We start from the raw sequence: 27,157 nt of genomic DNA, 5'->3' as shown, positions 1-27,157 counted from the left end.
GGCTGTCCTATCACACGAGTTTTGGAAAGTACTAAAGAGGCTCAAAGTTGATATATTAGCGTTCCTTTTTTCCCCATATGAAGTGTTTCAGGTGCACCACAGGTGTTGATGTAGGAACTGCGAATGTCTAAAGCTGCAGCGATTTTTAGTACAACAATCAACAGGAATACCATGAGAGGCAATGGGCACAAACTGAAACACAGGAGGTTCTGTCTGAACATCAGGAAACACTTTTTCACCGTGACGGGGACCCACGGAGGCTGTGGAGTCTCCATCCTTGGAGATACTCAAAAGACAACATGGTCCTGGGCAACCGTCTCTAGGTGGTCCTCCTTGAGCAGGGGGGCTGGACCAGATGACCTCCCTTCCAACCTCACCCATTCTGTGGTTCTGCGATACAAAACAAATGTACCAAAAAGACCACATAACTTTCTTGGCGCTGCTATACACTCACAAGCAGTTTTAAACCTAAGGTGCATAAAGTGACAGCAATGTAAAGTGCCCTATTCTCCAGCCTGAACACTGGTAAAACTTTCACTTTATAAGCAGAAATATTCACTGCATCAGGACTGAAGCAGCGGGCTGCAAGCGCGTCAAATAATGTCCTAAGCATTAAAATAACGCTGGAAACATTAAAAACACATAGAGTGAAGGGATTAAACAGAACAAAGGGAATGCTTTTGTTAAAACACAGAACATGAGTGGAGCAAAATAATGCATCTACCTTAATAAGAAACATTTTGACAGTTCTGTCAAGCTCAAGAGTCAAGAGTAGTCCATCTGCCAGTCAGAAAAAATAGATATGGTTCTTAGTGTGAGTGCAAAATAAAACAACTGTGCATCAATAAACCATCAGGTAAGTGCAATGTGCTTGACATCCATTTAATAGACTTAGAATTTATATTCAGACAATAAAAATAAACACGTTTTCACATCTGAACAATCTGAAGGATGGGAAACCACAGATGCGCTATGTAAACAAAATTATTTCCTGAGCCTTTGCCTAGCATTTTGTTCAAATCTTATAATTTTTATATAGAACATCACGGTACTCCTGTATTGCCCTGGCAAGAGGATCCTGGTCAACATGGACATTTCTGGAAGATCCGTCAGTAGATACCATGGGAGAAGCTCCAGCAGATCCAGTTTCAAGTTCAGCAGTGGCTAGGGAGAAAAGAGACAAGATTCCTGGTGTTACTTTTCTAGTAGACAGGGCCAAGTAAGTCACTGTAAAAACATTATGGGTAACTGGAGCGACTACAATCCAGGAAGATTTAAAAACTTCCAAAGGAACATAACAATGAAAGGGCTAGGCACAAAGGGAGAAACACATTTTTTCCACATGTGCTTATTACTCAACAGTACTTTTAAAGGTAGCGAAAGACATTCCAGAGGCCTCACGCTGAACATCTTCAGGGAACCCACAAATGACTCTCAGTTACACCAGTGCTAAATTTAGCCCCCTGCAGAGACCTCTTCAACCTCAAGTGTCTGTTTCCTTAAGTGTTCAAACCAGTGATTTACTGGAACACTACTCCTAAAAATCAGCTTCTGCATTCGCTGGGACAAACTTTAAAAGAAGCTGCCCGTGAAAACGCAAACATCTTTGCACTGCAGTCAGGCCAGGACAAGTCTCCCAGCCTGGCACCTTCTCTGAGGGGCGTCTTTGTAACTCGCCCTGGCAAAACCCTCTTTCCTCCATGAAAACACATACTCGGTGGAAGTAAACCCACCTTCACCATCTTTGTCCAGCCACCTTTTTCAGACAAGGTCCCCAAACCAAACATACTCTGACTCCTAGCAGATGTGCAATTATGTTCAAAATGCACACGGATGCAACGCAATGGCTTTGTGCCCATTTGAACACATGGAAAGAGCTACGAAGCTACAGCTGAATGCTCTCTTTCTGATTAAAAGCATACAGAAACAGAAGGAGATCGTCTCAGGGGCTACTTGCTTTGAAACAGCACCAGTCACTGCAAAGCAGTGACTCTGGAGGAACAACTGTGAAATGGGTGGAATTCCTCTTTGGACACCTGGCCTTACATTACAGACAATGTTTTATGCTACCTATTACAAGCATTCAACTCACGTTTGCCTAAACACTACTGCGTGATCTTTTCCTAAAGGAAGGCTATCTTTTGTCACCGATTATATTCTTCTTGCTTATCCAAAAAAGACCACAACATATAAGCTACAAATATAAGCAATGAATAAGACACATGGCAAAAATCAAGAACTAACAGCAGAGAATGTGTATGGTATGGTTTAGTGCTGAATGCAATTGATGTACATGGAAGGAGAAGTAACAGCTGAAGTCTACAAAAATCTTTTCCTAGGGCTTCTTTTACATTTGATATATGTGCTTGAGGATTAACTCTAGCGAAAGGTGACTTCAGCTTAAGCCAAGTGTATCTGTGTGGGGGAAATGGGTTAGTTTTCATTGTGCTTGTTTTTTTTCAGGCAACCGCATAACATTCTACCCAGTATGTTGGTAAGCAGGAAGTTTTCACATTCAAGTCTAAACTGGAAAGCTAGCAGAAAAAAACCTGTGCTCAGCACAAGAACTTGACAGCTTTCAAGCCATTATTTTCAAGAGTTAGGAACAGTCATCTGTTTCCTTAAAAACACTCCTAACACAATGACACATTACCCTCTTCAAGCATTTTAGTGATTTTTTCATCCAGTTCCCGCCGTACCTAGAATTATATAGAAAACATACAGTTAGTATTTTAAAAGTTACCTTTTTGTAACTTTAAACTCCTAAAACAATCTTAAACCCCACACATAACACGTGATAAAAACTACAAATACCATCCCAAATACAGACATCTTGGTTTGGGGTTTGATTTTTAATGAAGAGAAACTCTTGGTCAGCCAGGCTGTAGCAGTCTCATTGCTGAGCAACATTAACTGTAGCACAAAACAACCTGTAACTCACCAGCTGGACTATAACTGGGCATTTAAAAAATATACAGGAAAGAAGCACAGTGGTGTTATTACAATGAAGGTATGGCAAAAGTCTGTCATCAAATACATGAGCAGAATGTCAGCTAAATGCTGAGATACGCACAAATGCCATCCATAGGGACAAATTCAGTTGAGGCTGGCTTCTGCAACTTCATAAGAGAAGTGCAAAAGCAGCTGCTGCAGGATTGACATACACCATTGTATAGAAAAAAGCATGTGTCAATATTCTTCTTTTCTCCACTTTAAGATGGAAAATTGAAAGAGCTCCTGTAGATCACACCAGGATTCTTTATTGTTATGCCAATACCACGACACACACAGAATATAAAAACACACATGACTTTTTCTTGCGACCTTTGCCCTAAGAAACAATAGCAGCAGCTACAGCTTCTACACAGCAAGAGCTGTGGGGTTTATTATGTAACCAAAATCAGCTTAAGGAGCACTTACTCCTTTCTCCCCTAGAAGGTGGTTATTGCTACCAATTAAGTTACTCTCACTTATGATTCTGACTTCAAAGTCTTCATAAGAAGAAGTCAGATCTTTTGAAGAGTCATAGTCCAAGCGCTATATGCTGTTGTTTACATTTGATGATACTTGTGGCTCCTACATTTTTTCCATCAAGTCTGTGACACGTGGAAGTGAATTTCAAAATAGATACCACTCAGCTTCCAGGCCTATGAGGGCCACGAAGATGCTGAAGGGCTTGGACCACGTGAGCTATGTGGAGAGGCTGAGAGCTGTGACTGTTTCTTTACTGGAGCAGAGAAAGCTTAGGGAGACCTTACCTATGTATATAAATACTTGGTGGGGTGAGTAAAGAAGATGGAGCCAGACTCCTGCCAGTGGTGCCAAGTAAAAGAACAAGAGGAATGGGCATAAATCAAAATAGAGGAAATTTCATCTTAACATAAGGACATTTGGGGTTTTTTCCTTTTTAAATTGTAAGCGTGGTCACACCCTGGAACAAGTTGCCCAGAAAAGGTTGTGGAGCGTCCATCCTTGGAGATGTACAAAACCTGCTGGACATAACCCTGAACAACCTGCTATGGCTGGCCCTGCTTTGAGCAGCGGTGGGGCTGGACTAGATGATCTTCCAAGGCCCCTTCCACCCTCAACCATCCTGTCACTCTCTGATTTTAGTACTGAATCCCTGGGGGAATAAGTCTTTATTTTATGAAATGAGCAACAGACCACCACCACCACCACCACCACGAAAAAGAACTGAAACACTGTACAATGTACTCAACAGGCAAAAGCCTCAGGAAGGGAAGCAATCTGCATACCCTCGCAAGAGGAGCAGTAACAGGCAGTAACTCCAAAGGCCAAAGAAGTGGGGCCATAAACCAGCAAAGGGGAGGGAAGGGCCCTCTCTCCAGGCCTACAGGGATAGCTGCGACCAAATTCACCAGCTCCTCCAGGAGAACCACCACTCAGTGGTACTTCCTTGGAATCGTCTGTGCCTTCGCAGCTAGAAGAGGGGAGCACAGAGCTGAAAGAACAACAGAAAAGGCCCCCCCAAATCCCCAAACCTCTAATTGTTTTCAAGCGGGTACAAGCAGCAGCAAAATCCTGGGGAGAAGGGACCTCCTAACACACGAAATGAGACAGAGGTAACAGCAAAAAGCAGGAAAACTAATGCCTAGACCAAAAGATGACCCAAACCCAGGGCCTATCCTAAGCAAAGCAGCAGCAGTTGAGGCGTTAGAAGAAACCACTTTCCCTGGTTTCTGGAGCCCTCACCATGACCAGAAGGTCCACAGGACCCTCCACAACATGTGTGGATGAATCAAGAGAAGAAAAAATCTTGTCTTCCTCTTATTCATTCCAGTTACATCTTTGTGAATCTCATCCATGCCCAAGGAAAGAGAAAGAGGTAGAAATCAAGCCAACACACTGGTTTCTGAATAGGGAATGAAGAGCCAGGCAAAATACACCTTTGAGGACTATAACTCGCCTCCACTGTTCTTCCCTGCAAGCCCCTGGAAAAGGCATCACAGCTGACTATCCCAAACCTCCTGAGCAGGTCATTCTCTTCTCACTGCACATCTCTCCAGGCAGTAACATACTGGGTTCCCTTGCAGCAGTCACCTTCTCAAGAATTCTTTTTCAGAAAGCAGTGTTGACTTCTACTTACCCACATGGATTGTTTGAGCACAGAGTAAGTCGGATCCTGTAAGACTCCATGACATGATACTCAGACTCTAGCAACTCACCTTCAGAACAGTACTGGTACTCCAGACACCAACCACTGTCACTACCAAGAACTTTTTGAATATCAGAACTGGCAAGGAGGCTAAACCAGCCTGCTCCTGTAGTTTACAGAAGTTCCATTGTAACAGATGAAATCCATGCACTGTCATCTTACTGTGGTAGTTAAACATCTGATGCCGTAACATTACAAATACATAAAGCATGAAAGTATTCTGCAGCAGCCATTCTTTCACTTGGACAAACTAGCAAGTTCTAAATATTTGCAGTAGTAGGAAAATGTGAACGCATCAGTAAGTTTCAATCAAAACCTAACAGCATAAATAGACAAAACGTTTCCAGTACAAAATACCACCCAACATTAAACAATACTGGCTACAAACCTGGTCATGTATCCCACTGCAGAGAAGAGAGAGAAGAACAGATTTTTGATTAAGGAGCTGAAGAAGAAAGAAAAACGGCCTTAAGTTCAAAGGTCTTCAGTGAGAAATAAGAACATGGCCTACACGTAAACAAAGCAAGTAAAAAAAGCTAACAATGCAAAGACTGCTACAATACAAGAGTGCAGATGGAAAATGAAATCAGAAAAGGAACAGAAATTGAGAAATAGAGTAGGAAGCAGACATTCCCTTTCTCACGTGATGTAGGAAAAGTGGTTTCATAAATCCATTAAACTCACACTGGTTGCAGCTAGCAGAGTTCACTATTATTTTCTATGTCAAGACACCCACATTCATTTTCACCAGCCTTTGGCACAGCTGTTAGGATTTAAGCTTCACCTTTTTTAAACCTAACAACAAGACTCCAGTCCCAAAATCTCCTTGCAGCACTTGCAGCAGACATTCCTCACAGCAGTTCCCAAATTATGGCACACAGACCACTAACATCATATTTGTGTTTCATCTGCTTGATTCAGTTTGGTTCTGGATGGTGACATGCCAATTCACGAGCAGTTCGGGAGTCAGTAAACCACATCATAAAAGAAAAAAAGACCCCATCAAAGATATCTCTACTCCTGTAAAGCACAGGCAATACACACGTACATCCTTCTTACGACACAAGTCCTGCTATGAAATAAATTCACAATTCATGAAATAAATTCAGCCAACCGCCTTGCAGAACATAACGGACTGCTAGTTGCTACAGTTACTGTTTGTAATTACATGCACAGAATTTTTCAAGTACTTGTAATTTATTCTTCCTTACTGGAGCTCTAATAAAAAGAAAACCAACCAAAAAAACCCAAAGACATTTGCATGTGATTGGGATTTTACTGGTTAATGAGCTTGCGTCAATATGAACTTTTGTATTTTTCAAGGTACTTTGGCACTCCCATTTCAAGGTTATTAATTTCTGTAGCATATATATTTGATAAGGGGGAAGGGGCTATGCTGTAATGGAACACATTTCTTCTTCATGTTATTTTTAAGAATAAAATTCTCACTTTTTGCTGAGCTTGCAACATGGCCATCTTCAAAGTGTAAGGCTATATGCATAATCACTGACATTCACCTCATGTTAAGTAGTGGTTTAGAAAAACTGTGAAATCATTCAAGCCTTTAAACTCCAAATTCCTTAGTTATGTCTAAAAGAAGCAACTGTGTCCACTTGCCAGAGTAGCACTTGTTCGCAATCAGCATCATTTACCAACGTTTTTTCCAACAGTTGCATGGACAAAGAATTAATACCAGCATTTTGAGTAACAGCAGTGTGAAGTATTTTCACCTCCTTGCCCCTGAAGCTATTTCAAAGCTTTTGCACAAACCAAATTTACATAAACATCCTCCTCTTAAGAACGAGATGTCCTGTACTTCAAGTAGCCTTTCTCACCTTGAGGAAGCTACTGCGAGAAACACTAAATCTGCACAGCGAACTTTGACTAAAAAAAGAAGTGCAAGATGACTACCTGAGGCATACTGCAGTTTAAGGTCCTTAACTCCCTGTCATTACGAGCTTTAGTGGCAGGAGCATTCGTAATCTCCAGCCAAAAAAGCACTGCTCAGCTTGAATTTAAAGGCAAGACAAATTCTGTAGAAGGGAAACAGGTTACTGGAAAAAACTTGAGGCATAATTCAAGCAAACAGTGAAGTGAAGAAACGGCTTAGAGTCAGAGAAACTCTTCTGTCTTTAAATAATCTGGTGAACAGGCAGAGTACTAAGCAGCACAACCTGCAAAGCACTTCAAAATAGACTAAAACTGTAATCTCTGCATTCTTTCTTCATGTTCCAACTTGTCTCCTGAATGGCACAGGACTCCTGCAGAAATGACAGCACAGACTGTGCATCTGGTAATTTTGCATTTGGAAACTGATGGAGATTCATCACCCATTATTTTATGCAGAGGGATCCATGGGGTTTTCCCCTTTTGTTACTTCCTGACTTAAGGCCCTATTTTCCAGTTCAATCCTCTTCTTGTAGACGCACGTGTCAGGAATTCTGTCCTTTCAGCTCCTCAGAGATATGCTATGGCTTCAAACACTGTTAATGACATACTGCACCCAGCTGAGGAAACTGAAACCAGCAGTTCTAAGTGAAATACCCACTTAGATGCATGTCCTCTAGCAACTACTGCACCTCTGAGAACCCTGTTTCTTTTTTCTGAAGCACTCTGAAAGAGAGGATCACGTTTTCAGACTTTGCTGAATACATTGAACATTGAGTGACTTGGGGCTACAGACAGTGCCATTACAATTAGTCCCAGTTGTTCCCTAACTGGCGATTATGGGAAGAAGTATCATGAAAGGACATGCAGCTGCATTTCGTAACAGAGAGGATAAATTCACACTGATAATTCCGAATCCCAGAGACCAGCCTTCTGCTTTGATTGAGGGAAAACAGGCATGCTGGGAATTCCAGCTTTTTCTTAAGACATCCTGGTAGAAATGGTAAGAAATGGGAAAGTTCTCTGAGGATTTAGCCATAGTTTTACTCACCTTCATTCAAGGAAGAAAACTTTAGAATTTAATACTATATTAGAATTAGAAGCTAATCACGAGAAGACAAACTGTGTCTAGTAAGAGCAAATTATCCTCAGCTCCTCTCTGGACATGAACTAAAAGTCTCTGTAGGTCATAAACAAGATCAGAGAGGACTTCAGGGCATTAAGTCCTACTAACAAAACTGCACTAGGATGGAGACATTTAGGTATATAAGAGAGCCCCCAAACTAGCAAACAAAACCTCACCTCACGTCAGTAACTGGAGACTGGGGAAATGTCGTATGTAATCGTTCTTCAACTTCCTTTAGAGTCTGCTCAAGGCTGACGGGTATTTTTTTGTTCTGTTTTTTTTAAAACCTTAAAAGCGAAGCCTCAGAAAACAGTACCAAAACTTAAAAGTATTCCCCAGCACAGCAATCCATCACAAAATGAGAGACATATGCTCTGAAAAGACACTTTATGGGTGCTGTTGAAGTCAGGACACTGAGTGAGAACAGTATCGCCATCCTCAGATCTGCACACTTTTCTTGGAATTAGCTCAAATGTTTGTCACAAGTATATTTGGAAACCATTTTTCACAAGACGTTGAAGCAGCCTATATAATGATTTGAAATATATTTCTGCATATATCAGCAACGGTATAAAAACCAATGAGCTATGAAGTAGCCTTTTAAAATATTTAATCTCTGGAATACACTTAAGGGAAGCTAGTAAAGCAGTAAAGGTATCTATCCTGACACTGACAAAAACTTTGAGATGCCCAGAGACTTCCAGTTTCTTCTGGAAAATTAAGATGGAAAGGACTACTTGAAGAATGTTGCTGTAATTCAGTTAAGAAGCACCGAGTACTCCCACTTTCTCCCCCTTTACTGTCTTTTTTTCCTGTTTCTTCTTCTTCAACAAGGGCACAACTGTTAACCCTTTTCTTTTAAACTAGGGCAGTGTTTCTCCTAGAAGTGTGATGGTTTCCTCCTTTGCCCTTTTCTTCTTTTAACATCTTGCTCCCATCTCTCTGTCCGTTCTTTTCCTCACTTGTTCCCTGCTCCCTACCCCTCTTGTTCCCTCGTCCTGGCCTTCTCCTTATTTCACTTTTGCAGTGGGTCCCTGAATTTTGCCTCCTTTCTACTGCTTGCATGCTGAATAGCCCCTGCAGGTGGTACAGCACCAATTGCCTCCCGAGTTCTTTCTGTAATGTACGGCCACCCTCTGACCTCAAAAACACATTCACAGCGATACAGAATCATTCATCTTAACTGCCGCTGCTACGCATTACCTACACTGCTTTGTCTGTTTTTGATTTTGTTGGGTTTGGGCTTTTTTTTTTTTTTTTCCTTAAACCGGGTGCAGTATGTAGTCACATTGTTGACATGGATTCTTTCCAATGTGGGTGGGACCACTGAAATGAGATGGACTTAAAAAAAGTGAATGAATACTTCTCACATTCATTCAGCCCCAGAATGCACGAGGGATCGAACACCGACTGCACACAGAAGCTTGTCCATGCCTCAATCCTATGCTAGGTGGGAAACTGATTACAACTATTGACATCTGGTTTCCAAGTCTCACAATACAATGTTCACCATTCTGTGAGGGATGTGCTATCACACTGACTGCTAATTACAGGGCATACTTTGACCAGAAGTATTGCAGAGGTTGCAGCATTGCTGCAAAATTAGAAAGCTGTGAAGACTTCCTGAAGAGTAGCTAATTTTACCTGTTCGTGTAATAACACATAGCAGGAGCTACAAAAACAAATGCCTCCTACACATAGTATACACCCCACAGTGAAGTATAAAGTGAGAAATTAGGCGATCCTGTTCCTATCATCCTATTTTTGAAGCATCCCTTTATTGCTATTTATGTACTAAAACAAGTTCCAGTGAAGAAACCCCGAGAATGAAGATCAGTCAGGAAGGAAAAGGCGTCTCAAACAAAGATGTCTGATGGGATTTTGCATTCAAAGTTAGCCATTTTAAACAGGTCACACATACTACGCATTAAAATTTAGTGAAGAGCTTAGCTGGGAACTTCCTATGCCACCGTATTCTTTATCACAGTTTCTCTTGTAAAAGAATGTAGTTACACAGCTCATTATTTAAATTTCAGATTTTTCTGGTTTTTGAGCACTCTTGGAAAATTTGTATAACCCTGATGACCAAAAGTCTTCACCCCTACCACATATAGTTGTGTACTGTTTTGATGATGAGCAATTGTTTGGGCATATTAGACCATAGAGTTTGGAACTATAAATGGATTCTAACTTCAGGCTAAAAAGCATAACCTTGCTTACGGATACTCTTCAGCAGTAGTTGAGAATAGTATTTCAAAATTCCTACCTTAGCCACAGAGGCTTCTACCCTGTTTCTTGACAATAATGCGTCCCCGGTTTGGTTTGGGAAGCTTCCTCCTAGACTTCGACTTCTGTTCGGTGCCAAATTGTTGCCAAGATGTCCCAGTTCAGTTGAATACAGGACTGGACTTGCAGCCAGACCTCCACTGACAATGCTGCTTGCAATTAAAGGTCTGCTGCTATGGTGCTCCTGAAGGATCTTAGCATTGGCTTCTAGTCTCTCATTAGCTCTGAAACATTCAGAAGCATACAAAGAATTATCTTTGGTAATGACACTTTTGCAAAGTCGCCCCCCAGGTCTTTGACTGTTCTTCGACTTCTGAAAGTGGAAGGGATTAAAAGCCTCTAAAACAAGACTATAATGTGATCTGAAGTCTTCCTTTGCAGAGAGCCTATTTCTCGGAAGTCACATTACCTGCAAGGAGCAGTAAGAGTTACCAACACTTAGGACTTCTCAGCATTAGGGCTTCAAAACAATCTGTGAACGCCATGTGTTTACACAGCTTCTTCTGAAAGGTACGTCACCTGCATAAGAACTCTGGAGCACCCTTCCTTTCCCAAGGAAAGCTCAAACCTCAGACATGCTGCTAAACTGGATGCAAAAAAAATTTTATTTTTTTTTTTTTACTTCACAGAATCAAATTCTGTTCTCTGAAGTGCCTATCCTTATTCAAGCAATAAAGGACATGAAATTTATCTTTTCTGCCACACATAGAATACCCTATTAATGCCATGATCAGTGGTGTTACTGCTGGAACACTAAAGAGAAATGAAGACAGTTCTAATGAAGGGAAAGGGTCTTAAGCTACTTTCCTCGGAAATATGCCTTCTTATGCTTATATACATAATGCTACCAGATGCAGAAGAGGGATTTTAGGAGGAAAATGCATGAGGAAAAAGTAGTATCTTATTACCACTCCAAAAAAGCATAAACTTACCTTTCCAGTTTACTTTCTAGGAATCTTCTTATTTTTACTTCCTCCAGGTACAGCTCTTTGTACCTTTCCACTTCTGCCTGCATGGATTCTTTTTGAAGAATACGGTCTTGTTCCGTATTTTTTATCCTGTCCAATTCACATTCAAGATCTCTAATTCTCTGTTTTAGCTGGTTTGTCAGTGAAGCGAGATGACTGGCTCTGGTTTGTTCTAACCTGTCCTGGGAGGCTGCCTGCATCTGAAGGAGATAACGCACTTTCAACCACTGCAAAGAAGAAGAGAACTCTCCCTGCCAGTCAACTGCACGTACCCAATTTCAAGGGGCCCAGCTTTACTCACTGAGGCAACTGTGCCTCCTCACTACCATCAGCAATCAAGGCAGAACCCTGGAACTACCACATTAAATAGTTCTTCAGAAAGAGCCCCCCTCTTAGCACTATTGTTCATCAAAGCTACTAATGAGAGACCACCGTCTCTGTAGGACAGGGCATAAAGAAAAGGATTCCTCAAAGAAATTATAAGGATCCCTCATCTCCACCCGCCACCCCGCAACTTTGGTGACTTCTTTTCTGAGCACTTTTCCCCGTACAATGGCAAAGGAGGACCTGTATGCCTGGCCATGACAACTGGAAGTGACAATACCCATTCAAGGATGAACACGACCAGTGGACAGTGATAACCGCCCCCCACCCAAGAACTGCAAAACGGAAATCTGTCTTGGGCAAGCTTTTGATTCAGGGACCTGCAGGCACATTACACACACATGAAAGCACTCTTGCCCAACCATATTCTCTTCTTCCACTGCCCTCTACGAAAGACAGAAGTACAGCACTAACAGACAGAATCAGGCACCAAAACTAAAATACTAAAAAACATGACAACCACAACAAAAGTATGCAATAGAGACTACAGACACATGTGAGAAATTCACTTGCCTGCAAAAACAGATTGACTTCTTGTAGTTTTTGTCTTATTTCTTGTTCGGCTCGTTCTTCCATCTCTCTTTTATATTGTTCTAGTTGGCTGCGATCCACCATGTTAGTCTCCAATTGATGTTTGAGGTTAGCCAGCTCTTCTTTCAGCTGGCATTTGCTCTTCTCCAGTTTTTCATGGTTCCCATGCATGGTGGACAACTCTTCTCGCAAATCCTGATTTTGTGCTTCTAGCTGCATGCATTTTTTAGACTCTATCTCCAGCTGCTGGGAAAGTTCACCAACCTGTAGACAGCAAAAAAAAAAAAAAGAAAGAACCCCCAAAAATGGGGAACTCAGATCTACAATTACTCAGTTCTGTGAAAATCAGTAAAGGGGTTGGCCATCAAGGCTGTATTTACCATCTGCTGACTCAGTATTAAAACCAAAGTGAAAGCAGTCTCTTTTTTTAAAACAAGAACAGCTTTCACAACATTCCTGATAGGATTCATCAGGCTCCCATCCTTTCTCAGTTCTTCTGCAGTAGGTATCAAGAGGACCAAGAGGTGCCAAACTAGCAGCATTTCACGCATAGGGCTAAGTGGAAAAGCACTAAGGCTATTCTTCCATGAGATGCTCATATGCTCACGGGAAATCACACACACCCATACCTAGCCACCTTCTGGTTTCATCAGAAACAACACGTGTCATGCTTTAGAGGAATTTTTACATGCTGTCAACACAATCAAAGCTTCATTACAGAACGGACAAGACAAGAAACAGATGCTCTTTTTTTTCCATTACACTGAAAGATTTGTAAATAGTGGTTCAGAACACAGCTTTTACAGCGGTGGTGGAGGAAGACATATTCTCTTTAGGTCAAAGCCGCAGTTTGTTTTCAAAAATTTGCAGGAAATATCAGACTTTCAGTAAGTCCCAACGGTCAACTACAGCTCTATCCTCCTCTTCCCCCCTCCAGAAACATACATTTTCTGTACCTGTTGAAGAGAAAACATAACACCCTGTCTTTTTTTAATAAAAGTGGAGGAAACCAGCATACTAAACACTTGAAAGAGTCTCTAACAAAGTAGAAACTTGAGACTTATCTAAAACTGCCTAAATGTAACGCCCTTCCCTGTCATTAGAAACAACTCTCCAACAGAAACAAACCCACTACTAACTTCTGGACTAAAAATGAGCCACTGCAACGGCAGTTGACTCATTCTACAATGCCTTCCAAACTCGAACGTAGCTCTGAAACATGGCTGCTCTAGCAACAAATCTGAGCAATGAGCGGAGAAGTAGATAAAAGGTTACGTGCTACTGAACAGCCAGAGCAACCTCAAAAGCACTTCTGGGAACTCTACTTCTGGGTGCCCATGACAAGGGAAAGATGGGCCGAGACAGCTACTAGCGAGCAATAAGTTACAGAATTTTTTCTGCATCGCCTCAACTGCATCGTGCCCTGGGAAACAACGACACCGTTTAGAAAAGCAAAACCTGAACTGCCTTCTGCCCAACTCCTGCCTAAGACAGAGCTCAAGCGGTGACCTTGGGCAAAGCCAACTCCATACAGTTGTTCCCAGTAATGGTGGTGTTAATTCCCTCTCTTCCAGAGAAGGAATTCCTCTGTAAGACCTAGAAGACGCTGCCATGGCCTCAAGCTGCAGCCAGGCCTGTGCCGAGCCTTACTGCTCTCAGCCCTGAACCTCACCCATGGACATGACATCCTGGTAGCACTGCAGTCCCTATGGACTGGCCTGGCGATCTGCACTCTTGGCTGACCCTGCTTGCTGTCACCGGACCTATTCCGCTCTTCTTGGTGAGAGCCTGTGGGACTGCCCATGAGGTCACGGACCCTGCCAGCCTTGCTGCGACTCTCGGCTTGCCCTTCCTCTACAGAACAGCCTGCCCTTGATGTGCCCTTGCAGATACTGCTTTGCACATTATGTTTTCATCTCTACCCGTAATGATAACTACATCGGTATTAGTTATAGACATCTACTTCTGTAACAGTAGAAGGAGCATCAAGAAAAGGCAGTCGCTTCCAAAATACAGCAAAGAAAAGAAAATCAACAGCATGAAAAGTAGTACAGGGAAGGAATAACACAGGTTTTTCAAAAGAAAAAACACCACCACTAAAAAAACCCCAAACAAACCAGAGCTCACCTTTGTTCTTAATCTACCAACTTCATTGACCATTTCAGAGCAGTTGTTCTTCATCTCTCTCTGTAAACTAAGCTGGGACTCCATCTCTCTCTCCTCATATATGCTTGGTTTTCTCATAGATCTGCTCAGAAGCTTCTTCAACCTACACAGTGAATGAGTCAAGAAAACAATGAAGCAAAGGAACAACCGGCTTTTTTCACATACTCTTACGTAAACAGCGCAGACATGGCTTGCTTCATCTTTAACGTGCTTTACACACCAGCAATTACTGAGAAAAAAACAGCATTACTGTGCCACAAACCCCTTGAAAGGTCCAAATTTCACCTGAAAAGAGGAATAAAAGACTTCCTCCCCCCCCCCCCAGTAGAACTGCACAGCAACCTGCATTTGCAATTCTTTTGGCAGCTATTGAAAACTATGGACTCATGCACAGAAGCGCCCTGCAAGAACTAACACGGGGCTTGAATTTTCTCACAGTTACATACACCTATTTTTACAGTGAAGTTCAATAAAGCTTGACTTCTACTCAGGGAAACCTCTTCACCATACTAAAAAGCCATACCTCTCACAGTCTTTCCGCAGTTCGATGTTTCTTTTAATTTCTTGGTCCAGATGCAGTTCGTCTGGGTGTTTCAACTCTACCAGCTTCTTCACTTTCTTTCTTTCAGTCTCACACTTTCAAAATAGAAAAGATACATGACACACACAGCGTAGGAACAGTATCTACGCACAGTATATGCATCTAACATTCTCCACAGAGAAGCTGCAGTACGCCTCTATCTGTTAGCCAAGTTCCACAGAACGCCAAGGGACAAAGTTCCTGAGAACATTTAATCACTTCGGGTTTCACATCAAACAGGCCAACACCTAACAACAGAAACAGACGACCCCACTGAGGCAAAGGCTCTTCTAACACTTCAAGGCAAAAAGGTGGAAAAGATGCTGGAGGACACTTTTGGCAGTTCCTCTACTCATAACAGGGATTACGTAAGTATGTACCTCATGGGAGAACACAGATCAATCTAAAGCTTTCACGGGATCTTCAAGGACCAGCAGACAGGGGCTTGCAGAGGAATTTGATCTTTTGCAATTCTTCAATGTTTCATTTCCCTCTGCTATTACCTCCCTCTCTCCTCTGGGGGTATTTACTTATTCACATCTTGTTCTGCCTCTTGGTGTCTTCTCAGCCAAACCAGAGGAGAGCTGGCAGCTGTTTTGACTTTGTACTTCCATTTTTCCTCTACAGAAAAGGAGAAAAGGGAAAGACTGCCCCTTGGAAACTGGCAGCCATTTCTTGTTTCCCAAGTACTAGTTCATTTGCCCAAAATTCCTTCAGTACATTTTTCTGGAAGGCTTTTAAGCTCCCACTACCCTGAAAACATGCAGCAGCTCCTCCATACATTGCACTGGAAACATGAAGCATTTTAACCCTGCCCAGAAACCAAGGGGTCAGAAGATGACCAGAAGGAATCCAAGAAATAACTGGGGAACTGCAGCCTTGCTCAATGCGCTCAACCGATAGCAAACCACATTGGGAACTCTTCCCAATAGAACCACTCCAGAATTTACACAAAGATACCCGGCTAGCTTTTATTTGCTTCCTGGCTGATACCCAAATCACAAGACACTCACAGCCTGAACGGCAAGGATAACAGAAAAAGCTGACTGTAAGAACTCAACAAAAAGGTAGACACAGTTCTCCGGGGTATTGGCTAGGCATCCAGAGAATTTTCTGGGCTCACCTGTTCCAGGAGTTCAGCCTTTTCTCTGTCAAGCTGAGCAACAAGCTCTTCAAGGTGGGATCTTGACTTCAATTGCTCTTCCCACATGCTGTGTGAGTCCTTTGATGTCAGAGGCAGCACATTCTGCTTTTGCATCTGTGAAGGCAAAAGAAAAAACTAAGGTGACTGGAAAGACAGCACTGCAGTAGAAAGCAGTAACTGTCCCGATCCAATGTCAGGGAAGGTTTCGATATGATCCCAAGAGCCAGATTAAGACACAAACGAGGTCAAATGCCATATAGTCAAAGTAGGTATTCTTATCAAAAGTGGAAAATGGTAGCGATAGGATAGAATGGAAGAAAAGGTAGAAATTAAGCAAGCAGTCGGGATAGGATTGCTAGGATAGTCACCACCACGGATCCAGCGGCGTCCCGTTGGTCCTCAGTCTTCAATTCTTTGGTGGTGAAGAAGGCCCCCACAGCTTGTCTCTATGAGTTTTTTATAGGGCATATTTCAATGATGTCATGCACTGCAGGTTTCGTCCATCACACGACCTTTGCGTGATCAACACCCGAAACCAGTATCTTATCAGCTCCAGCCCTGTTTCCTCCTCTGGATGCCTCAATGGCCTGGTAATCGTCCTTATCGACAGAGGAGTGTCCTGCTTAAACAGGCCATCTTAGAGACAAAGGGCTCAAGATAAGCAGTTCACAGTTCCTTGAGATGATGGTCTAGTCCCCCACACCTGACAATCTTTGAGGCAAATGGTTCAGGATAAGAACTCAGTCTCTTACAGTAACTTAAATGGAAACAGGTCTAAGCTCTCCTCTCCCCATCCAACATCTACAGTTAAGGTTAACACGGAGTGTAGAACACACCTCAGGAAACATAACCAAGAGCAGCAGTTGAAGCTGGTGGAAAGAATGAACACCCTAGAAGTGACAAGATGAGGTTGCAACTTTGGGGGATAAGATGACACGCACACACACGCACACACACACAAGATCACCCTACAACTTTCTTCCAAAGGTCCTCCAGAGTTCCTAATGATACATACTTTTTAATATAATAATTCCTCTAGTGCCCACCACAGAAAATACCCTACCCTCACGGCTTCTGTAACAGCTCTACATCTCCTGAGAGCAAGAAAGTGCTCTGCCCGCTACTGTGCAGCATCACCTCAACTAATTCTTTACCTTAGCTCCCTGCATGGCAGGGCAGTACCAGCACCTGTTTGCAGGCGGGAAAGGAAGCTAACATGGTCTCAAGGGCAAGCTGTGACAAAGCTGCAAAGGTAACACGGACCTCCCAAGTCCAGTCTCCTCTCTCAGCTTTCAGACACAGATCTCCCCCCTGCCCACAACTTCCATCCTATCTAGCATCTGTTGTGGTTTAACCCTAGCAGGCAGCTCAGCACCACCCAGCCACTCACTCACTCCCCACCCCTGTGGGATGGAGGAGAGCATTGGCAGGGTAAGCATGAGAAAACTTGTGGGTTGAGATAAAGACAGTTTCATAGGTAAAGTTAAAGCTGCGTGTGCGAGCAAAGCAAAACAAAGAATTCATTCCCTACTTCTCACTGGCAGGCAGTTTTTCAGCCACTTCCAGGAAAGCAGGGCTTCATCATACCCAATGGTTACTTGGAAAGACAAATGCCATATCTCCAAATGTACACCCCTTCTTCCTTCTTCCCTGCAGCTTTTATTGCTGAGCATGATGTCATATGGGATGGTCATTTGGAGTCAGCTGTCTGGCTGTGCTCCCCTGCCCCAGCTCCTTGGGCACCCCCCAGCCTACTTGCTGGCAGGGCAGTATGAGAAATAGAAAAGGCCTTGACACTGTGCAAGCCCTGTTCAGCCATAACTAAATCACCCCTGTGTTGTTGACACTGTTTTCATCACAAATTCAAAACACAGCACCAAACAAGCTCCTATGAAGAAAATGAACTAGTGTCAAATCCTCACATTTTAGAGTGTTAAGTAGGACTTGCCATAGTAGCATGGGAAAACTCTCAAAACCAGAAAGCTGAGGAATGGACCAGGCTGCTTTCTGAGCAGCCTATATTCACTAGAATGCAGGAACTGAGCTCCCCATGGCTCTCCAGGAAAACCTCATCCTAAAATTTCCCCACAGAAATAGGTAACTAGGCTCAGGAGCTCACAAAAACGGAAGTTTGTGACCAGCTTACTGAGGCAGAGGCTTGCAGGTCTCTCTGAAGGGCTTCAATCCTATTGTTTTTTTGCTGGACTGTGGCTTCCAGTCTGGCATTTTCAATTCCAAGGCTTAAAAAGAAATACAGGTCTTATGAGGAAAATCCGCCAGAGCACCAGCTCTGAAAGAACAGCGTGAAACAACATAATCTAAGACAAAAGCATCCTTCAAAATCGTATATTAACTTGCTGTGATGCAACAAGGCTATCCTGTTGTTTTCACACCATCCCAGTAAACGACAGACCTTGCTTCACTGTGTTACTCTCTTACCGTTGCATGCGTTCTTCCAGTTGTTTTATAGTCGTATTAGTCCCAGAAGATGCCAACAGGAGGTCCTGCAGTTTCTGGTTAGAAGCTATTACTTCCCTTTCCTTATTATCCAAGGCAGTCTTCAAGTCACGAACACAATGCTCAGACTGAAGATGCTGTTCTTTCAACTCCCGCAACTGTAAAATCACAGGAAGAATCCCCAGTAGTCAGGTGAGCTTTTATATAGAGGGGTCAACTGCTGCTGAAGAATTCAAGGGCTGCATATATCTGCACATACCCTCTAGTCAAACAACTGTAATCATTTCAAGTACATTCAAACCTTCACTTGTACTAGCAAATGAACACAAACTGTGTTACTTCATCATCTTTTTTACTGGCCTCTCCCATCCCTCCACTGATTTCCTATAGCACAGTTCTAAGCACTGACACTGCCCCTCCTACCCTTTCAGTGACTTGTGACACTCTTTGTATCCACTTGTTTGCTCCTCCATTGAAAAAAACAAATTAAAAAGTTCATCCTTCTCCTAAAGTGACTTCACACCTCCCTCATAAGGAAATTTAAGATGATTTCTATTTCAGAACTCCGAGGCCTCTATACTTCAGTTTTCGTAAGAACACTGCAAAAGGTGGTCCCTGCCTCAGAAAGTAACTTACAATTCACTTGCAAGAAGGCTGCTTAAGGATGGCAAATTACGGCAGGGCCAAAGAAGGGGGGGAAAAAGATGCTGAGATGCTGCTTTGCAGATACAGTACAAACACACCACCTGCAAACCAGCTCTTCTTCTTGCTTAGTTCAATCCACATGGTTCTGATACCCGTACTCTTAAAAAAAGCCCAAACCCCAAACCCTAACATCTGTTTCAAAGTTCCTTCATCCATGAAGGTGGCTCACGTTGTTTTACACACTGCGCACCCAAAACAAAGACAAGGACTTTCACACATATTTAGCAACCTACAAATAAGGAACATCTGTTGTATACAAACAGAAGACTGTAAAGAAAGAGTGCAGTATCTGGAACAGGGAAATAGTGGCTCAGAGCAGGGGTGAATTTTGAGAGAGAGCAAACCTCTCTGTTCGTACCTAGCCACCAGAAGGCTGCTCCCAGCACACTGCCTTGCCCCTCCAGCTTGCGAGGAGCTCCCCAAAGGGCCAGCTGCGTTTATCACCAGGGGAGGGGAGGAAGAAGGGAAGAGAAAGGCCACTGCTGCAGTACTACCCCAGAGCCTGAACAAGAGCCTCTGCTGTGGCGTTGAGGAGCAAGATTCTCTCTTACTTGCAGCAGAAACGAATTGGCTTTTTGATGATTCAAGTAACGCTAATCTTCCACTCTGGAGGAGGAGGAGGAGGCGGCCACCTGGCTGAAGGTTTTACTGGCTTCATGAATTATGACAGGGGATCACTGTTAACTTCCTTAGATCTCTCTCCTACTGGCTCCCAGAATACTGTTTTGTCCTTTTTCACAATGAACAGGAAGAAACAGCCACCCAGAGGTTTATTCCTATAGTGACAGGCCTTCCATACCTCAGCTTCAACCCTTTCCAATTCCTTTTGCAAGTGCAGGTTGTCTTTCTCCAGGGCACTGAGGTAGCGCACAGTAGTAACTTCCAGAGAAGCTTCTGACATAGATTGCTTTTTAAGAACACTGGCAAGCTTCTGCTGCAGCTGTGTGACCCAGTCCTAAAGAAACGTGGTTACACGAGCACAAAGAATTCGATAAGAACATGAGAATATGAGGTGTGCTTTTGCTTCTTAGGTTACATAATTAGGTCAGTCTTCAGAGCAAATTTAAAGATAAGAAATGTTGCCTGCCACCAGCAGGCACCTGCAAAACTGATGACCTCTCTCCATCTTTCTCAGCTGAGCGCCTCCACGGTACCAGGGGGAAGCAGGGGAAACTTCAGTGCTTCTATGCTAGAGACGAAACTCAAAGGCCAGTTGCTATGAGACCCAGGTCATTAGCTTGACCTGCCTTCGTCCCAGTCCTAAATGAACAGCTGACCAAGAGCACAAATATTTCAAGGGCCCCCAGTTACAAATGTGTGGCGGGAGCAGCAGAAGACATCAAAAGCCCAGAGGTAAATAAGCCCAAAAGCAAGCGAACCAAAGGGGACCCCACTGCGTCCCTCACAGAAAGTACCTTGGAATCCCTGGAAGATTCCGCATCTTCCTCTTGCTCTGCTCCTCCCACTGGCAGGGCACCTACAAAGGAGGCAAGAAGCGACACACTGTGAGTGTTCATCTCACTCTGCTTTTTCCCATCATCCAAGCCCAGCATCCAAAAGATGAGGAACGGTTCTACTATGGGCCGTAGTGATTTTCCTCATCAGCTCTTCCACAGTTAAGAATCCTACCTTCTCTGTCCTGAGCAAGTGCAGCCCTTGTAAAGTCAGCAGTCCTCACAGGGCAGGAGCTGCTGAGAACTGCCTTGTCTGCTACACCACCTGCAGAAGAGTCTTCCGTGTTTTCACTCCCCGTGTCTTCTGCCAGCAGCTTACTAAGGATATATATGGAAAGAGAAGACATAGAGTTGGTAGAAACACCCACATCTTTGCATACACGCTTGACTAGGACAGCAACGGCCATTCCTCACCCAGCCGCTCCATTTTTGTTGCCAACTGAGAAACGGTAACACCCCCACCCCCCCACCTTACTCTGGCACTACTGTTCCATGATGAAATATCCACTGCATCCTTGCTCATTCTCTAGATGCACATTGGTATCTGTGAAGCACTTCAGCCCTGCTGGCTACAATCTAAACTGATAAACCACCTCTCCCTAGGGAGCACTACAAAAATTAACAAGGCCTCTGGCAGATTCACATCTAACTGCAAGGGTGCTATGTCCGCAGGATGCTACATTAATGCTGCAACTATTCATGTCAGGCCAGCCTACAGTCTCCTCAAATGCAGTCCTGACTTGGAAGAACTTCAGAAATCTTGATGGTTAGTCTGAGGACTTGAGAGTTTAGACAGCTCCTAAGTATGATCAAGAGGCCAAAGAAGACTGCGGTTTCATTCTAAGCACTGCGTGTGTTAACTACTTTGAATAGGCATTCTCTTCTAACAAACTTGAAAGCGAGTAAATTGGGGCTCCTGAGAGAGACCCCTTTCAGGTTTGCTTTTTAACCGTGTTGTGGTTTAACCCCAGCCAGTAACTAAGCACCATGCAGCCGCTCGCTCGCTTCCCCCCTACTCAGTGGGATGGGGGAGAGAATCAGGGGAAAAAAAAAGTAGCACTGATGGGTTGAGATAAGAACTGTTTAATAGAACAGAAAGGAAGAAAATGATAATAATGATAATAATAACAATAGTAAGGTGACGACAATAATAATAAAATAGTTGGAATATACAAAACAAGCGATGCACAATGCAATTGCTCACCACTCTCCAACCAACGCCCAGTTAGTTCCCGAGCAGCGATCCCCCCAGGCCAACTCCCCCCAGTTTATATACCGGGCATGACGTCACATGGTATGGAACACCCCTCTGGCCAGTTTGGGTCAGCTGCCCTGGCTGTGTCCCCCTCCAGCTTCTCGTGCCCCTCCAGCCTTCTTGCTGGCTGAGCATGAGAAGCTGAAAAATCCTTGACTTAGTCTCAACACTACTGAGCAACAACTGAAAACATCAGTGTGTTATCAACATTCTTCTCATACCGAACCCAAAACAGAACACTATACCAGCAACCAGGAAGAAAACGAACCCTATCCCAGCCGAGACCAGGACAAACCAATATATTGACTGACAACTCCGCCCCTCACGACAACATAAACCATTTACCCAACATGTCTATGCACGCCAGCATAATCCACAGCCACAAAGGCAGAGTTATCTCTATAACAGTATCAGCACCATGCCAAAGAAGCTGGCTTGCATTTATATCCCCGGCAACTGTGGCAACCGTAAGAGCAATCCTAAAGCATCCAAAATGTGTTATGAAATACATCTGCTTCTGCAGGCACTGCATTGCCATCGTTTTAATCCCTGCTTGCTCCCAAAACAATGCTTTCCCCCTTTCCTACAAGCACAGAGAAAGCAAAGCCAAATACACGGAAGTGTTGGAGAATTCAGGTTGGAAGGCACCTCATGAGGTGTCCAGGCCAACCGCCTCCCCAAAGCAGACTGAGCTACGAGGTCAGACCACGCTGTTCAGGGGTCCTTCCACTCTGCTCTTCAAAGCCCCCACACATGGAGGCTGCACAAACTCCCAGGGCAAGCTGTTCGACTGCTTGACCATCCTCAGGCCGAGTTTTCTCCTTACGCGCAGTTAAAACACCTTGCGTTTCACCTTATGCCCCTTGTCTCTCGGACAACGTTGCCTCTCTTTCTCCTAACGCTTCCATTCACAACACTTAAGCACCAACTATGCCACCACTTAAAAAACCCTCTCCTACAGAGCCATGGTGCTGCTGAGCTAATGGCAAGTTTCCTGGTGAGTCTGGGTCTGGGTCTGGGCCTGTGCGTGGAGGGGGCACCACAGACCGCTTTCTTGCAATCTTTGGGGTGCAAAGGATGAGAGCAGCCAAGCGCAGACCTGCTTTTATCAGTCACCCAGGGAACTCCTTCCGTGTGGCTCCTTCTTTTTCAAAGCTCATTCCCATGCCTCTCATCAATCATACTTGCAGATGACTAAAGAGACCTGTGCGCCGTTTTGACAAATGTCTCACCTTTCACGCTGATTTTCAGTTCCTTTTTTGTGAAGAAACTCTACCATCTCCTCGTCCTGTTTGGAGACAGCAAGATTAGGGGGGGTATATCCTTCCTGAAAGGACAAATAATCCCCATTAGAAAAACCCAGACAAGTTCTGCACCTTTTCAAAAGAGCAGCTTTACCAAGTGCCAAGGTTACCCGGTTCTGAGCATTAATATTGGCATTATGCTCAAGTAACAGCCCTGCTACAGTTGTATTAGGAGATACGACAGCAGGGTGAAGGGCAGTGTTGCCATCAGCATCTGCCAGATTCGGGTCGGCACCATGCTGCAGCAGAAGAGCCACACATTTTTCTTGCTGGCACTGTACTGCCTGGGAACAACACACAAAAAAGGGAAGATTTCCAACATTTATGTTTCACTCTGTCACAACTCGGACAGCTTCTGAATGCTGGGAAAGAAAAGCATCTTCCAAGATTAGCTAACATATGCCCCTTCCACACCTATTACAATATGCACGTTTCTACGTAGGTGCGTGTAAAGAATCCTGCCAGGCACCTCTCATTTGACGCACAGTCGGCAAGTCCCACTGACAAGAGCGTAACATATGCTGCATACCATCGTCAGTGGCGATCTCTTGAAATTGTCAGCATGGTTCAGCTGGCAGTTCTCTTGTATCTGATGTCTAACGACATCCATGTGGCCGTCTGCACAAGTGACATGCCGAGGTGTCCTAAAAATTAAACATACGAGCTTAACATAGACAGACAACGGAAGAACCAAAGCTGTGCTGCCACTCAGCCCTGGGGACCCTGCAGCCCAGACTCCGCTCCTCCTGCTTTCCTGCACCGCTCACCCACAGGGCAGAAGAGAACTGGTGCTGCCTGAGCAGCTGCAGAATGACCCCGCGGGGAGACCACTGCCGAGCAGCAGGTCGGCGGCAGGCACTTCCAACAGCACGCAAGCCGACCCGGCAGCTACGAGCAATGAAAAGCTCTGGAGCTCGCTCCCCCAGCTGACAGGGCAAATCTTGCTCTTCAAGCAATTAGCTTGAATCTGGTCCTACGCAAAAGCTTAAGAGCGGGCACTTCCGCGTGGCACCCGAAAGCTGCCGGGGGGTTGATCGCACCACACTGGACCAGCAGGCTCTGCGCTGCAACGTGCTCCTGGTGCTTGAGAGAGGATTGGCAGAACCTGGCTCAGAACCTCCCGCAGCAACGCCTGCCAGAAGCAGCCAAGGTGTCCGTCAGCAGCCCGCAGCCCCTCACCGCTTCTCCTGGTCTTGCCCGTCGATGCCACCTCTCCTCAGCCGCCACTGCCTCAGCCAGGCCACGTCGCTGCGGGCAGCCGTGCGGTGCAGCCTGCCCGGGTCCTCCTCCCCGAGCTCATGGGCACCGGTGGCAGCGGCTGGAGCGCAGGGCTGCCCAGAAGTGCTGCCGGAGGGCGACCGCTGGCGCTTCTTGCTGAAGAGCCCCATGACCCTCCAGCACATGCTGCGGCGCGGTCGTGGCCCTGCTGGGAGCCACCAGCAGCTGGAGGCACCCGGCGGACTCTGCCAGGCCCTGGGCGAGGGTGAGGAGGAGGGCGAGGGCGAGGGCGAGGACCACGGCGAGGGCGAGGGGAGGCACCAGGCAGACGAGCTCGCCTGCCGCGGCCTGGAGCCCCCGAGGCGACGGCCCCTGCCCGGCACCTGCTGCTGCTCCATCCGCCAGCAGACGGCGCGCCAGCGCAACAACGGCACTTGGGGGCGTGGCAAGGGGACATCACACACGGGGGCGTGGCAGAGGGCGCCCGGCCGGGAGCGCCGCAGGGCGCTTGGGGAGGCTCCCGGGGGCCCGGGGAGAGCGGGCGCTGCCCCCGTGACAGGGTGTCCCGGGGGCGGGGGCCCGGGCTGCTCCCGCCTGGCCGGAGGCCGCGGCAGACGCCGGGGCAGCTCTCGCCTCAGCCGTTGCTGGTCGTTCCCTCCGCGCGTGGCGGGGGTGCCTCAGGACACGTGCCCCTGCAGTGAGGCTCGAGGTGGGGCCAGGGCCCAGCTTGGGCGGTCGGGGGCTGCGGGAGCTCGCTGCGGATGCCCGCTGACCGCCCCGGGCCCGCCCCGCCAGAGCTCCGGGACGACGTGCTTGCTTTCCTCCCGACGGAAAGGCGGCCTGAACCTCCCGCGGTGCCGTGCGGTGCGGTGCGGTGCAAAGCGAGGGCCCCGTCTCGCTGTGCCGGTGGCTGCTGCTCGCCCCTTTGCAGAGAATCGCAGAATGGCTGAGGTCCTCTGGTCCCAGTCCTCTGCTCGAGCAGGGTCACCTAGAGCCAGCTGTCCCAGTCTGTGCCTGGCTGGATTCTGCGTATCTCCCAAGCAGGGAGACTCGCAGCCTTCCCAGGCAACCTGTACCAGGGCTCTGTCACCCGAGCAGTAAAAATGTGTTTCTTGACGTTCCGAGGGAACCTCATGCGTTTCGGTTTGCACCCATCGCCTCTCGTGCTGTCGCTGCGCACCACTGAAAGAAGCTTTGGGCCTTCCCTTCGGGTATTCCTATACATTGATGAGATTGCCCCTAAGCTTACTCTTCTCCAGGCTGAAGAGTCCCAGCTCTCTCAGCCTTTCCTCCTGTGAGACGCTCCAGTCCTTGAATCAGCTTGGCGGGTCTTTGTTGGACTCTGCAGCATGTCCCTGTCTGTCTCCTACCTACTGAGGCGCCCAGAGCTGGACACAATACTCCCCTCACCGGTGCCGAGTAGAGTGGAAGTGTCACCTCCCTTGACTTGCTGGCAATACTGTGCCTAAGGCAACTGTCCTGGTTTCAGCTGGGATAGAGTTAACCGTCTTCTGAGCAGCTGGTACAGTGCTATGTTTTGAGTTCAGTATGCGAAGAATGTTGATAACACACTGGTGTTTTCAGTTGTTGCTCAGTAGCGTTTAGTCTAAAGTCAAGGATTTTTCAGCTTCTCATGCCCAGCCAGCGAGAAGGCTGGAGGGGCACAAGAAGCTGGGAGGGGACACAGCCAGGGCAGGTGGCCCAAACTGGCCAATGGGGTATTCTATACCGTGTGACGCCACATCTAGTGTCTAAACTGGGGGGAGTGGGGGCGGGGGATCACCGCCCGGGGACTAGCTGGGCGTCGGTCGGTCGGCGGGGTGGTGAGCAATTGCCCTGCGCATCATTTGTACATTCCAATCCTTTTATTATTTCTGTTGGCATTTTATTAGCGTTGGCATTATCGTTATTAGTTTCTTCTTTTCTCTTCTATTAAACCGTTCTTATCTCAGCCCACGAGTTTTACTTCTTTTCCCGATTTTCTCCCCCGTCCCACTGGGTGCAGGGGGAGTGAGCGAGCGGCTGCGTGGCGCTTAGTTGCTGGCTGGGGTTAAACCACGACAGCAACACAGGATACCGTATTCCTTTTCTGCTGCAGGGACACATTGCTGGCTCACAGTCAACTTCGTGTCCACCAGGACCCCTCGGTCCTTTTCTGCAAAGCTGCTTTCCAGCTGGGTGATCCCCAGCAGGTACTGGTGCCTGGAATTGTTCCTTCCCAGGTGCAGGACACTGCACTGCCCCTTCTTGAACTGCATGAGGTTCCCATCAGCCCATTTCTCCAGCCTTTCAAGGTCCCTTTGGATGGCAGCACAACCCTCTGGTGTAGCTCTCCTCTCAGAAACGCGTTGCTGTTTTCCATGTGTGCTTTTTGCCATCTAGTGGCAGCAACGTATTCGCGAGCTCTTTGCCTCTGATAATTGGACTTTCTAGGCTTGGTACAAAACTCTGTGCTGTAGGACTCCTCTATCAAGAAGCAAGGTGCAGCTATCCATCCACGCTACTGACTGTACTGC

The 27,157-nt window shown here is 45.7% G+C and overlaps 1 protein-coding gene and 2 long non-coding RNA genes across 5 annotated transcripts in view; all 3 read right to left on the bottom strand.

The window, feature by feature from the left end:
- Positions 1-20,370, bottom strand: part of LOC138689019 (ankyrin repeat domain-containing protein 26-like) — a 118,917-nt gene extending 98,547 nt beyond the window's left edge. Inside the window, exons 1-7 of the mRNA XM_069802294.1 lie at positions 20,210-20,370; positions 18,688-18,863; positions 18,395-18,488; positions 16,228-16,362; positions 15,048-15,160; positions 14,486-14,627; positions 12,337-12,622 (exon numbers count right to left, since the gene is read on the bottom strand). Coding sequence (XP_069658395.1) covers positions 12,337-12,622; positions 14,486-14,627; positions 15,048-15,160; positions 16,228-16,362; positions 18,395-18,488; positions 18,688-18,863; positions 20,210-20,311 — 1,048 coding nt within the window. The 5' untranslated portion in view covers positions 20,312-20,370. The remainder of the gene's footprint in view (positions 1-12,336; positions 12,623-14,485; positions 14,628-15,047; positions 15,161-16,227; positions 16,363-18,394; positions 18,489-18,687; positions 18,864-20,209) is intronic.
- LOC138689013 (uncharacterized) lies at positions 733-6,161 on the bottom strand. 3 transcript variants are annotated; one of them, XR_011327829.1, is made up of 3 exons: positions 5,565-6,161; positions 2,654-2,699; positions 733-1,164 (listed from the first exon to the last, which is right to left on the bottom strand). It is a non-coding gene; the product is annotated as an uncharacterized lncRNA (long non-coding RNA). The 3 variants fall into 3 exon arrangements; XR_011327828.1 differs by lacking the exon at positions 5,565-6,161 and adding an exon at positions 3,121-3,201 and having other exon boundaries at positions 2,654-2,930; XR_011327827.1 differs by lacking the exon at positions 5,565-6,161 and having other exon boundaries at positions 2,654-3,234.
- A 454-nt stretch (positions 20,371-20,824) lies between the features above and the next one.
- LOC138689050 (uncharacterized) lies at positions 20,825-23,702 on the bottom strand. The gene is made up of 3 exons (XR_011327854.1): positions 23,352-23,702; positions 21,040-21,182; positions 20,825-20,887 (listed from the first exon to the last, which is right to left on the bottom strand). It is a non-coding gene; the product is annotated as an uncharacterized lncRNA (long non-coding RNA).
- Between the last annotated feature and the right edge of the window lie 3,455 nt (positions 23,703-27,157).

This window comes from Haliaeetus albicilla, chromosome 14, assembly GCF_947461875.1.
Source record: "Haliaeetus albicilla chromosome 14, bHalAlb1.1, whole genome shotgun sequence".
Lineage (NCBI taxonomy): Eukaryota > Metazoa > Chordata > Aves > Accipitriformes > Accipitridae > Haliaeetus > Haliaeetus albicilla.
Note: the sequence above shows the minus strand (reverse complement) of the source record. Positions and strands in the feature narration are given on the sequence as shown.